We start from the raw sequence: 14,455 nt of genomic DNA on the forward strand, positions 1-14,455 counted from the left end.
TTGTTGTTGAAAGTTGATGGAGATGATATGGAGATGAAAAAGAGGAGAAGAAGATGAAGAAAACCTTACGTTTTTGAATTAAAACTAATTGAAAGGACCAAAATGTGTAACAGAGAGAAGTTAAGGGACCAAAATAAATCGAATTTTAATTAAAGGACTAAAGCGATACTACATAAATAGTTATGAGACCAAAAATACAATTTAGCCTATTTTATCTTCTATAAATAGAGAGATATGTGAAGAGGCGAAGCATCTCAATTTATGGGTGATCATATGAGAAGAGTTGGACATCCTCAATGTTTGTGAGATGTTATTCGTTGCAACTCTTAGGCAAGAGGAGTCAAATCACATTATTTGTGTTAATTCTTTGAGGTGTGCTTGTTTGTGTTTCATTAAAATATCCATGGGTGTGAGTTAACCCTTGGCAACTACTTTTTGACAACATCTTCATCTGCGATATCCTATCCATGTTGCGGTGAAAGCTTCCCCTAAAAAAGTATGCGGTAATTTATTCTCTTTGACCATGCATATGGTCAGGTTCATAATGACTTTATTCCTCCTCTCAGCTGCTGGCTTCTAAGTGTGAGTGACTATGTCTTATATTGACTAGGAATGGAGAAAATGTTGGATATATATGAGAGAAGATCTATATACCTGATGCCTTAAGATTTTGGGTGGAGATGTGGTGTATAAGTCTCTTAATGGTCCTCAATTTTATCAACCATAAGACCAATATGCATCCTAGAACTTTTATCCTCCCCTTCATGCATTTTCATTCAAAATATATAATAATATAGATCTATGCCTCATCAGAATGAAGAAGTCCCAAGAGTCTTGACCGATGTTGGCCGTTGACGCCATTATAGGGCTAAACTCCCTATTCACAACGGTAACTTTCATTGGCTTAGGATGGACCCAAAACGATCCATCCAACAACGTCAATGCCGACCCAAAATGTATCTCTAACACTTCTGCAGCAACATGTCTTGTCATCTTCAATGGGTTCTTGTTTGGATACTTTTTGATCTCCAACCTCATTGTATATGGTCTCAGAGTTGTTCTCTGTTTGTGTACTGCCACAACTCGTCGCAACCATATTCTCCATACCTGCATGGTCGTCTTCGACGTCCTTTAATCTTTATTTTACACTAGTGACATTATTCACACACACACACATAACATTTTTGGCTTAATTGCACTTTTGGACCCCTATCTTTCCAAAAGTTGCGGTTATGGATCCCTAACTAATTTAAATACAAAACAGCCCCCTATGTTTTGATTCTTTGGCAGTTTTGGACCCCCAGTCCATTGTTGACTCGGTCAACGCTGACGTGGCACCCTAAGTGAGGTGCCACATGTCAAAATTTTTATTTTTTTTTGCCTTGGGGGTCCAAAACTGCCAAAGAATCAAAACATAGGGGGCTGTTTTGTATTTAAATTAGTTAGGGGTCCTTAACCGCAACTTTTGAAAAGATAGGGGTCCAAAAGTGCAATTAAGCCAACATTTTTTTTTAGATTTCTTAGTGTACAATGTCTATAATAAATTATGTATCTAACATTCACTACTACAAAATATACATTTAACATCAAAGCTGTTTTAGTTTTCACATCAGCACGAAAAATACCTGAAGGGAAAGATACACACTGTTAGTTTTTACATCAGTTGACATAAGTGCATGAAGGGAAATCCTAATAGCATATAACATTTACATCAGTGGAGTGTTGAAATGAAGGAAAAAAACGCGGTGGCATTTTTGCAATTTAGGTGAAAACTTTGGCTAACTTTTTTCACATCAGTGGTGAAAACTGCCTGAAGGGAAAACACATTTTCACTTTGACCTTATCCCTTCCTCCCTCTATCGTAAAACACATACACTGAATCGTAAAAAACATGAGTTTTCACTCTCAGTCAAAAAACAATTGAACATCTCAACGTCGCTGCTCAATCGCTCTCTCTCTCAATCTCTCCGGTGAGTTTTTGTCTCTCGCCGTCGCTGCTCAAGCACTCTCTCTCCGGTGAGTTATCTCTCTCACCGTCGCTGCTCAATCAGAACCTCTCACCGTCGCTGCTCATTCTCTCTCTCTCCTGTGAGTTCTCTCTCTCTCTCTCTCTCTCTCTCTCTCTCTCTCTCTCTTCGGTGACTTTTCAATCGTGAAAACCTAACCCCTTTGCTGTTAAAAAAAGAATCTTGAAACCCTAACCCTTTTCAAAATCGTGATGTTATACTTATAATTATGTGTTTACTTGTTATGGAATTTGTGTTTAATTAAGTTTATAGTAAGTTCTGGAGATATTATTGATTTCATACTTTGACTCCAATTCCAGATTCATACTTTGACTCTAGTTCCAGAGACTTGATTTTCTTCTTAAATTGAAAAGAAAAAACTACAAGATTACTGAAATTGAAAAGAAAAACTACAAGATTCATAATGCAACTTTTTGTAAATTAACTATGTTATTTCTTGCAGTGTGATATTATAATCATTGGAACTAAAGCTATGTTTATTTGGGGACATTAGTGATATTACAGGTTGTCAAGATTCCTTATCCTTCTTTCCTTCTAAATTTGTTACACAACCTGCTCTATCTGTCTTATGATTTGTTTGGGTGCACTTTACTCTATGGAGCCAAACCCACTTTACTCATTGCTGCACTTCATGGGTGGTAGTACCGTTCATGCCAGTGCTTTGTGGTGATTAATATTACATCTTTTAAGTTAGATAAAGTAGAAGTCTTTTTGGGGTTAATTTGTGACCTGATATAATTAATTGGTGTTTGATGGCTCTAACAGTAGCTTGTATAAAATGTCATAATTTATGTAAGTTATGAATTACAATGAAAATCCTTATAATATAACTCGACTCTTAATAGTATGTTACTATTATAGATCTTAACACTATCAAATGCTTCAGATCTTATTATTTAGCAAATAAACTTTGTATTATTGATATAATTCATAGTATTATGAAATTGAAAGTAAGCATACTGAAACAAATATATGATGAATATTCCCAACATCGTAATATGATTAATTTGATTGCTTGTGTTTGTATTTTATCACTTTATTCATATGTTCCATTTCGTTAGGGAATCGCCGTATTTTTACCGGTTGTATCTGCTTGGTTCCTTGCGTTCTTAGGTGTATCTTACACCCAGTTCAGCTTAATAAATTATAGCAGTTTTTGCGTGTCCTCTAAGAGATTTCTAGCTAGTAGTAATCTCGTACCTCCGCATAAGTATTTACGTTGCTTAAGCACCAAGTTTTTTACTTGGTCAAACTCCAAGTCTTCTAAGTTCTAATAGTTATGTAGGCATCACAATTCTTTGATTCAGCGTGTGTTCATTTTTAGTGCGTCAATATGAATCGTAGTTGGATGAGAGCTAATCGATTAAGTGAAGAGTTTGATAATGGAATGAATGAATTTCTACAGTTTGCTGAACAAAATCTTCCGAACAAAGATGGACTTTTCCCGTGTCCTTGTGTTTCTTGTGGGAACCGGGAGCCAAACATTACTAAGGAAGAAATAAGGGGCCATCTAGTTTGGAACGGGATTTGTCAAACTTATACACAATGGATATGGCATGGTGAAGCAATACTGCCAAGTGTATCCCAAAGAGAGAACGTTAGTGCAGATATGGATGATCGACTGGAAGACATGATACACGATATTGGAGAAGAATCTTTTAAGAGAGCGCATATGTACGATACACTATGTAAAGACAAGGAAGAACCTTTGTACCCGGGATGCACAAAGTTTACACGTTTGTCAGTTGTTTTAAAATTGTTTAATTTGAAGGCAAAAAATGGATGGAGTGATAAAAGTTTCACATAATTGCTTCAACTGTTGACAACTATACTTCCAGAAGGTAACACAATGCCGAATCGTTATTACGAGGCCAAAAAAATATTGTGTCCGATGGGTATGGAGTATGTAAAAATACATGCATGCCCTAATGACTGCATCTTATATAGAAAAGAGTTTGAAAAACATGATCATTGTCCGAAGTGCAAGGTGTCACGCTACAAAAAGAAAGACGTTGATTCTAGAGATGATGCGAGCACAAAGGGTCCTCCTGCCAAAGTGTTTTGGTACCTACCAATAATTTCAAGGTTCAAGAGATTGTTCTCTAATCCAAAGGACGCAAAGAACCTTAGATGGCACGCAGATGAGAGAAAACGTGATGGAAAAATTTGCCATGTAGCTGATTCTTTGCAATGGAAGAAAATCGATTCTTTGTTTCCATATTTTGGCAAAGAGAAAAGAAACCTTAGACTTGGACTTTCTACTGATGGAATGAATCCATATGGTAATCTAAGTAGTAAACATACTTCATGGCCCGTTCTCTTGATAATTTACAACCTACCTCCTTGGTTGTGCATGAAGCGTAAATATATTATGTTATCGATGATGATTTCGGGCCCATATCAACCAGGTAACGACATAGATGTTTATCTAAGTCCATTGATTGATGATTTAAGATTGTTGTGGGAAGAAGGAGTTGATGTTCTTGACGCGTACTCCGGGGAACATTTCAATATGCGTGCCATGTTGTTTTGCACCATCAACGACTTTCCGGCATACGATAATTTGAGTGGGTACACAGTTAAAGGGCATAAAGCGTGCCCTATATGTGAGGCTAAAACATGTTATCATCAACTGAAACATGGAAGCAAGACTGTTTATCTTGGGCATCGAAAATTTCTAAATCGTTATCATCCATATCGTAAGATGAGGAAAGCTTTCAATGGTGAACCGGAGATTGGTTTTGCTCCAAAGCCCTTGACCGGAGAGGAAGTTTATCAACGACAACAAAATGTGGAGGTTACCTTTGGAAAGAAAAAAAAGAAGTCTGTTGTGAAAAATATATGGAAAAAGAGGTCGGTGTTCTTTGAGCTTGCATATTGGTCTAGTCTTGATGTAAGACATTGTATTGATGTGATGCATGTAGAGAAAAATGTTTGTGATAGTATAGTTGGAACACTTCTCGACATTAAAGGCAACACAAAAGATGGTTTAAATGCTCGTCTAGATTTGAAGGAGATGGGTATAAGGCAGCAGTTAACTCCACAACAAAAAGGTAACAGAACATTTTTACCTCCAGCATGTCACACTTTGTCCAAGAAAGAGAGAAGAAGTTTTTGTGAGTGTTTACAAGGTATCAAAGTGCCGCAAGGTTACTCATCAAATATCAAGAGGCTTGTATCAATGGATGATCTCAAGGTAATTGGCTTAAAATCTCATGACTCTCATGTTTTGATGCAGCAATTACTACCGGTAGCTATTCGTGGAATATTGCCTAACAAAGTTAGAATAACTATAACTAAGTTGTGTTTATTCTTCAATGTAATATGTAGTAAAGTCATTGATCCGTTGAAGTTAGACGAGTTGGAACATGAGGCTGCAGTTATCTTGTGTCAATTGGAGATGTATTTTCCTCCTTCATTTTTTGATATTATGGAACACTTGATTGTTCATTTGGTGAGGGAGATTAGACAGTGTGGTCCAGTTTATTTAAGATGGATGTATCCAGTTGAGCGATACATGAAGATCTTGAAAGGGTATACGATGAATCTACACCATCCAGAAGCATCAATTGTTAAAAGGTACATTGCAGAAGAAGGTATTGAGCATTGTTCAGACTATTTGTCAGATGTGGATTCTATAGGAGTTCCCAAGTCTCGTCATGATGAAAGTTTTGAAGGTACGGGACAAGGTTTAAATGTTAAGACCATGTTTTGGGATGTGATCCATCCAGCACATTTGTTTATATTGAATAACACTGATGAAGTTCAACCTTACTTATCTACTCACAAAAATATTGTAAAGAGAAATTACCCCAAGATGAATGAGAAAGGGTTGTTAAGAGAGCATAATAAGAGTTTTTCCGATGGGTTTACAGAAAGATTTGCTAATGATGAAAGTGCCTCTAATACAATTAAATGGTTGGCACGTACGCCTAAGTTTAACATTATAACTTGGAGTGCATATGATATTAATAAAACTACATTTTATACAAAAGCAAAGGATGATAAAAGTACCATGCAAAATAGTGGGGTTATGGTTGTGGCTGAGTCGATGCACTTCTCTAGTTCGAAAGATAAAAACCCTATAATGGCATCTACACCATACTATGGGATAATTGAAGAGATTTGGGAGCTTGATTATACTACATTTACAGTGCCTATATTTAAATGCAAATGGATTGATATTAACAATGGTGTAAGAATTGATGAATTAGGATATACACTAGTCGATCTTTCCAAGCCAGCTTATAGGGACGAACCCTTCATTATGGCATCCCAAGCAAAACAAGTGTTTTATGTCACGGATCCTTCTAACAAAAGGTGGTCAGTGGTTCTACAAACAAAAAATACTCATGGTAGTGATGAAACTCTTGATATCCCTGAGATTCCTTCTTGCTCAACAAATGTTACTACATCTATTGATGAGAACGAAGTAGACGATGTGCACGCTACTCGTTCGGATCATGAAGAAGGGATATGGGAGGACTAATAAGGTTTTAATTTTTATTAATAGTCACATTTGTAATATGAGATGTTTTAAAATTTGTGTATGTGTACATGTAAATTATATTTGGTAAATGAATTCAATGAATTGAGTTAAATAGATATATGGTTGATTCAACTAACTTTCATCCTTTTTATATGTTATGAAAAAGTTTTCTTGTTTTGTCAACAGATACATGGCTGATTTAACCAACTTTCCTCCTTCGTCTAGTGAACTTCCAAAAAGAAATGTTAGAGGTGCCACCAAGATGAAAAAAATGACCAAAGTTCTGAAATCGGGTGTGAAACCATTGGTCAACTTTAATCCAGAAACTGGGAGGTGTTATGGTCCAAATTCTGCAGAGTTTAAGAGTTATGCAGCATATCTTGCTCGAAGTAAGTGTAGTATTTTAATAGATGAATGGAAACAGGTAGATGCAAGCACAAAAGATGCAATTTGGGTTGATCTTCAGGTATTATAGCTGTATTTTTAATTCAGCATTTACTATTTAATTATTGTATCTATTAATCTTTAGGTACTAACTCCAAATTTTTGATGTATATAGAAGCATTTTGTTATGCTAGAAAGTGATGATCCAAAAAATGATCCATTGAAGAAAAAATGGATGGTGTATTTGGGGGTGCGGTGGAATGGGTTTAAGGCACAACTCACATCGGAATATATTGCATATCCCAACCCCGAACGCCCTCCTCCGTATGTTAGGTATCCTTTTATTAAAGAACATATATGGAAGAGGTTCATTGAGTCTCGAAATACAGATGATGAATTTAAGGTTTGTAGTAATTATATTTGATTTTTATTGTACATTTTTTTTATTTAATCAAATCAATTTAGTAATGATTTTTATTTATAATAGGAAAAAAGTCAAAAGGGTAGGGACTGTGTGGCTAAAAATATTTATAGACATACATTATCTCGTGGAGGATATGAACTGCTTCAGGAGAAAATGATGAAGGAAAAGAGAAAATTGCTAGAAGAATCAGGAGATGTAGATGATATATTAAATGATGATCTAAGTCTATCTCCTCCATCACGTCATGATACATGGAAGAGAGCAAGACAAAAGAAAGGGGGAGAGTATACATCAGAGGCTGCAAAAGTTGTTGCTGAGAAAATTGTAAGTTGGTGATTTTAGTGTTCTCTAATATTTATGTCACAGTTCATATGTAGTGTTCTCTCTGTCTGTCTCTACCTCTATCAATTAGTTGGCAGAAGTTGCATATGATGTTGCTCATAGTTTGTTGACATGTTCACACTGTCCTTTTAAAATGTAAATATTTTAAATTGGACTGAAATAAAACATGTATATAGATTAAAGGGTTAAACTAAATGTTCATTATTCAAATTCTGCTAAACACTGATGAATTACCAGCTACATATATCTAATATTGTTTGATGATTAAAGCAGATATTTCTGATATATGGCTTGACACATCTAGTTTAGATTCTCTTGGTGCAACTTACTACAGTGTAGGTGATGATGTGGTGTTCATCTAGATTATCTATTTGATATGACTTGTTATTAATTAAACCATCAATTTTTTACAAAATATGTAGGATGCTCTAGTTGAAGAGACTGCCAAAGGCACCTTTGTTCCACAAGGACGTGACGATATCTTAACAAGGGCAATTGGGACAAAAGAGCATGGTGGTCGTGTTCGTGGTGTTGGACCAGGTTATACTCTGAGCAATTACTTTGGAAGGTCTTCACGTCTTACCCAAACCATAGATGTTAACCAACATCTCTCACAACTTCAAACAAATCTCGAAAGACAGATTAAAGAAAAATTTGATGCAGAGTTTGAACAAAAGATGGCCGTTGAACGTGAGTTGATGCAACAAGCATTTCTGGATAAACTTAAGACTATGGGTTTCACCCAAACCTTGCAAATAAATGAAGAAATTGAGCATAGTAGTCCTCAAAAAGTTGATGTGCATGGAAGCACAAAAGGTTCTTGTACCGCTGCACAAGAAAATTACAAGGAGGACTTAACCATCGACAATGTTCAAAAATTGCTATGCATGGTTTTGAGAAGTGAAGAAGATATACGCATAGCATTAGAACATGAGCCAAATACCGCAAGGTTTTTTATTCCAGCAAAGTGTATTAGAGAGTTGTTGGTGGGTAATGCTTGGCTTGACTTTTCTATTCTACAACTGTGGTGCACGTAAGTACATTTTTCTTTTTTACTATTATCAATATGGATTAGTAGTATATCCACAATTCAATATTTAAGTGTTAATTTTAAATTTGTCTAGGTGTATGCATCGTCTCTGTATCTCAAGAAATAGATTGAAAGTGTTTGGCATTTTGGACCCAGTATGCTTGGATTTTAATCCAACTGATCCTAGTACTAAATCTAAAGTTCAGGGACACATACAAACTAGGTTGCGTGATTTGAACAAAGTGTGTTACTTAGCACCATATCTATTTAAGTAAGTACATATTTAAATTAATATTTTTCTTATTTATCTTTGATAGCTTAAACCTTAATAATCGCTCTTCTACGTGTGCAGAGGACACTGGCAGTTAATAATTATTTGTCCCAAGGACAATAGTTTAGTTGTCCTTTGTTCAATGCACTGAGATCTTAATGAAGGAATGATTAAGATTGTTTCAAAGTAAGTGTATATTTTACGTTGTATTTGATATATTACTTCCTACAACACTAAAATGTATAACTTTGATGATTTTTTTAATTTGGTTGACACAGAGCTTTAGAGGTTCATCAACTTTGTCAGGGAAATAGAAAGAAGGCTAAATGGTTTCGTCCCAAAGTAAGTATGGTGTAGATTCTGTCATTTTTTTACGTTAATAAATAATTTTTTTTTATTATATGAACTAATCACTATATAAAAATGGCCGTTCATTTGTAGCCAAGAAAGCAACCTAATGGCAATGATTGTGGATACTATGTGATGAAGAATATGCTAGATATCATCTCTGCTAATATTACTAAGTCTTGGATGGAGGTATTTTAATTTTATGATAACATGTTTATACTATATGTATTGCTAAATATAAACATATCCTTATTAATATTAATTACTTATATTAACCTACACATTGTAGGTATTCAATGATCCAATGGCATTAACTGAAGATGACTTATATGATTTGCGAAACCAATGGGCAACTTGTTTTCTTGACTTGTATAACGCGTAGGATTTACATGGTATCTTTTGAACGGACTTGTATCTGTCTTAATGTGTGGTGGTTTTGGTGTGTCAAGTGCGTTTATGCAGTTGAGATAACTTTGTCAATTGCATTTGTTTTTTGTAGATGAAAATTGATTATGATGTGGCTGAGATGAGACATTGTCGGTGCTTACGACTGAGATGAAATGAGATGCTTTTTGCAGCTGAAGCTTAGCATATTTACAATGATGATTTTGCTGTGGATTTTTTTTTCATTTGAAATTTCTGCCTAAAGTTGTTTTATTGGATTATTTCTAGCTATATTGTATTCATATCCCTCTTTTATAGATTGGAATATTGGCGTGGAAAATAGAGGATTGATTATGTAATATCCAATTAGATAATATAACTTTTTTTTTTTGCATTAAAATTATCCATAATTTGTTTTCATTTTGTTACTAAAAAAAAATAAAGAGCAGGTGTCAAGCTTATTTGATAAGCCATTTAATAGAAATATTTACACCAAAAAAAAAAATTTATTTCACTACAGTGATTTTGAAAACTGATGTAAAATATACATATTTAACTTCAGTGGTAAATTTCAAAGTGGGTCTATTACAACAGTGGAAGCGTAACTGATGTAGAAATTCAATATTTCACATCAGCCGCAACCTGATGTGAAAAGGTGTGGACTTACCACATCATGACACCTTACATCGGTGGTAAACTGATGTGAAAACTCATTTTCAACTGATGTAAAAACTCCATTCTGTAGTAGTGATTGTACTATAGATTATCCGAAGGTTGCGGGTCTAAACCCTGCCAAAGTCGTACCTTGAAATTTTGAGTAGCAGAAACAACACGCCCGTGCCTGCACACACATGCGCGTGTATATATATATATAGGGGTTTGCTAGGATACACCCACTATTTTTTATTAAGGTGTGTTTTGGCAAAGATATAACTAAAAAGTTGTTAAATACACCTTAAGGGGTGAATGTTGCTAAAACACATCTTCTAAAAAATAAGTGGGTGTGTGTTAGCAACTCCTATATGCATTTGCTAGAATACACCCACTTATATTTTAGAAGGTGTGTTTCAGCAAGTTATAACTAAAAAGTAGTTAAATACACCTTAAGGTGTAGCTTGCTAAAATACTATGACATAAAAACTAGTGGATGTGTTCCAGCAAGTCCCATATATATATTAAAAGCGAAAATACATATCACAATTATTCTTTATATTTTTTATATTCGAAAAATATTACTCTATAAATAACTAAACAAACACGAGAAAAAAGAGAAAAAAAAATAAGCACTTGAATAAAGATATTTGCATCATGAGTTATTTTTTTTATGTCTGAATGAATTAAGAAACCAAAGTAAAATCTAAAATTAACTCAAGGAATCAAAAATACAATTTAACCTACATTTTTTCTCCTCTAAGTGTAGTGGAGCCTCTAGCTCATAAAAAATTATAAGTTAGAGCCCCCACTATTCTTTCTAGAAAAAAGATAAATTCTAATTTCTTTTTAAGTAAGACCCCGTTACCTTAAACTCAAACAAAAATCGTAAAAGTCTTCAATATAATAAAGGTTCAAATTACCATAACCCTTCATGCTCAAAGTGCATTCATATATTATATTATCTTCCATTATTTATATTATAAATATAGTGAATTAAAAATGAATGATTTTGATTGGTTGCAATGGTAAATTTTATCCACCTTTTGTTTCTTTTGATCCGTATATAAAACATTTATAAAAAATATTAATGTTGCGTCACGAATGAAGGTGCCGTGAGTCATTCATTCCATTGTGGTCGCATCGCATTACGCAAATTGTTGTTAAGAGTTCTTATTCATCTTTATCTTTATAAATAAACGTGGACACTTCAGGTATAGTTCCTAATTTAAAGCACTTTGAAATGAATTTTTCATTTTCTAAACTATTCGATAGTAGTTAGCAAATGTTAATGGAAGATTAGAAATACTTTATGAATCAAACTCTATCATTTATTGACAATGATGCTTATGATTCAATGACGTGTGCATTTACAAGATGAGGTCCATTATTGTGTATGATGATGCTTTTGTAAAGAGAGATCAAAGTATCAAATTAAGCCGTGTCAATTTGGATGGAGAAAAAGTCATTGTCCAAACACAGCTTGCCGTTTAAGAATACTTATTGTTGTGCTTCAGCCTATTAGGATCACCCATACAAAATGAACATTTCTTTTCTCATCCTATAATCCAAAAAAATGAAACTTTTTGCAGGGTTGGTTTGGAGGATTATTTTAATGTGTTATACGTATTTTAAATTATATATTCCAAAATTTTATAGGACGCACGAAAAACTAATAGAATGGAAAAAATAAACCATCATTCGAAATTGTCGAGTTTTTTTTTTTTTGTATAACTTGGTTTATCTAATCTCTAAGAATCCTGAAATCAGCATATCACACTCATCCTCAAGAATTTTCTTGAATTCAAAACTCTCCATGTCTAGTCTCTTTTGATCCCTTTAAATTTGACTCTGGAAATGAGAAAGAGTACAATTTTTTATCTCTTCCACATCTTTCTCTTTCAACGCAAATGATAACATTGGATCTTCTACCGTTTTCAACATGCTCATAAAAATATCTTTCTTGGAAATCACGTTCATTTAGCTATATCTCTTAGTTATGAGTTTCTTTTCAAGTCTTCTAAAGAGTGTTAAGTACATAATTTAAATTTTTTGTGACCTACTAAACTAAAAAATTGCATAAGTACAATATTTATCGAAAAAAACTAGCTCCAATGGCTAATACATCATCTTCTACAAAATCAAGCATTGTTCGACTATTCTCGTAGATAATGAGTGTTTCTTCCAGTTGTTGGGATTACACAGCGCCTCATGTTTGGCCTGATTCCTCCCATCTTGCAGCATTTTTTCGTTCTCCTTATTCATGTACGCTACATTGTCTCATAATATGCCTCTATGAAGATATTCGCTTGAGTTAGTGGCGCTATAATGATTGAACACAAGCAAAAAAATTGAGTTGTCATGTTTCACGTGTCTTTGGCTACTTCTGACACTCCTGCCCTACACGAATTTTACTGGATTTGAGGAAGATAGATTCATCTATCTTATATTCCGACTGTTTTGGATTCGTGTGTATGCTTCATTCGGCTATAAAGAGTTCGGCTTCTTGTCGTTCTCACTTAACAACTTAAATATTTTTAGGTTTAAACTAGTTATTAAGAATCCCTCTTAATAATCGTGAAGTGTAGTTGATATCAATAAAACTTTGCAGCATAAATTTTTTGGTTTGATGATATTTTTTGGTATTAGGTTTTATGATTTTTTTTTTTAAAAGATAGAAATTCAAGGAACTTTTTGTCCTTGTCTATGACATGGACATACAAATCATTGTTTTTCAATATACATTAGCGCATCCAAACGGCTAAACATGAAAAAGAGACTTATTTAATAGACGTCAACTTAATTGAGGACCAAGTTGATTGATAGTACGTCAACACTAGTTTTTTTAGTTATATTTTTGTCATTTTTGTAATGTTTTGAGAGTCAAATGTTTGAATACATGGATAAATCAACTCAAGATTCTCAAAAGAGAAGTTTTGCACAAATTGGAGAAAAATACAAGAATTTAGCTACTGGAGAAATCGTGCCACAATGAACCTGAATCGTGGCACGTTTGAAGCGTGAAGTTTACCTGAAGATGTTGGAAAAATCGTGGTACGATGGATGCGTAACGTGCCACGACAGTTGAGTAAATTTGCTGCCACGTAGGATTAATGAGCAAATCGTGCCACGATGGTCTCGAAACGTGGCACGATGGTGGGCTTTCTAAAACCCTAATTTTGTGTCTATAAAAGTCAGAAGCAACTAGAGATTAAAGGTGTGCGATTTTGGAGACCTAAACAGAGCATAGACGGCACCAAGAAGCTGAAGAACACGTGGTGGATCTCACCCAACTCATAGTTGGTTCTGATTTATGTATGTTCTATTATTTCTATGTATTTGATTGTTTAGTTATGAGTAGCCATGAGATGAATCTTTGTGATCTGTGAGCATGTAATTTGTTACGAACGCTCTTTGACATCGATGAAAACCTAGTCTTTATTCAGAATTATTTGTGCTTAACGCTTTTCTTATGATTGTTTGTATGACTACTAACCCTGGCTTCTTTCAATCACATAAATTGATCTTAGGAATTGAATGACTACCAACCATAACTTTTAATCTTGAAATAGTAATTATGTTTAATTCAACATAGGAACCTAGAGATAGGAAAATGAGGATTATGACTTATGAATTAACGTTCTCACCATGTGTCGCGTCATTTTTCGGAGATCAAGACTATTTGATTAGCTTTTGACTCACTAATTTATTTCACGACTGAACATTTAATTTTTAAGAAAAAAGGGGAAAAAAGTTCAAACAACCCCATATTGAAAAGATTTTGGGTTCGGGGGTTAGTTACATAAAGGGAAGGTGTTAGCACCCTTTATGTCTGTAGTACTCTACGGGAACCTCTTGGTTTTATTTAATTTAATGTGCTATAACTTGCTTGCTTTTGAAAAGAAGGAATTAATGTGATGAAAAGGAAAATAAAGTGAGACCTAATTTATCTACATTTTTATTGTTTGAAAGGACATGGTCCTCTGCCTACGTACCCGTGAAGGATCAAAACCTCGTAGTTCGGGGTAAAAATGGGCGTTTGATTGGTTTCGTGTTTTTTATTAGTTTTGAAAAAGGTTTTAAAAGGAAAAGCCAAGTGGCAAAT

General features: G+C 34.3%; 2 protein-coding genes across 5 annotated transcripts; both read left to right on the forward strand.

Annotated features, from left to right (window-relative positions):
• The first annotated feature begins 1,829 nt into the window (after positions 1-1,829).
• LOC112418717 (uncharacterized) lies at positions 1,830-9,918 on the forward strand. Of its 4 annotated transcripts, XM_039832849.1 has the most exons (12): positions 1,830-2,088; positions 2,470-2,531; positions 6,703-6,982; positions 7,076-7,303; positions 7,388-7,648; positions 8,089-8,699; positions 8,791-8,967; positions 9,049-9,153; positions 9,246-9,309; positions 9,409-9,504; positions 9,605-9,707; positions 9,815-9,918. In XM_039832849.1, exons 3-8 carry the CDS (start codon positions 6,707-6,709, stop codon positions 9,116-9,118), a joined length of 1,623 nt encoding a protein of 540 aa, XP_039688783.1. In that variant the 5' UTR covers positions 1,830-2,088; positions 2,470-2,531; positions 6,703-6,706; the 3' UTR covers positions 9,119-9,153; positions 9,246-9,309; positions 9,409-9,504; positions 9,605-9,707; positions 9,815-9,918. The 4 variants fall into 4 exon arrangements, with proteins under 4 accessions (XP_039688783.1, XP_039688785.1, XP_024631132.2 ...); XM_039832851.1 differs by lacking the exon at positions 2,470-2,531; XM_024775364.2 differs by lacking the exons at positions 1,830-2,088; positions 2,470-2,531 and adding an exon at positions 6,353-6,520.
• Positions 3,730-6,494, forward strand: LOC120577916 (uncharacterized). The gene is made up of 4 exons (XM_039829901.1): positions 3,730-4,761; positions 4,793-4,850; positions 4,952-6,347; positions 6,464-6,494. The coding sequence occupies exons 1-4, from the start codon at positions 3,877-3,879 to the stop codon at positions 6,492-6,494; spliced, it is 2,370 nt and encodes a 789-aa protein (XP_039685835.1). The 5' UTR covers positions 3,730-3,876.
• Positions 9,919-14,455: the final 4,537 nt, after the last annotated feature.

This window comes from Medicago truncatula, chromosome 1 (assembly GCF_003473485.1).
Source record: "Medicago truncatula cultivar Jemalong A17 chromosome 1, MtrunA17r5.0-ANR, whole genome shotgun sequence".
NCBI classification, from domain to species: domain Eukaryota; kingdom Viridiplantae; phylum Streptophyta; class Magnoliopsida; order Fabales; family Fabaceae; genus Medicago; species Medicago truncatula.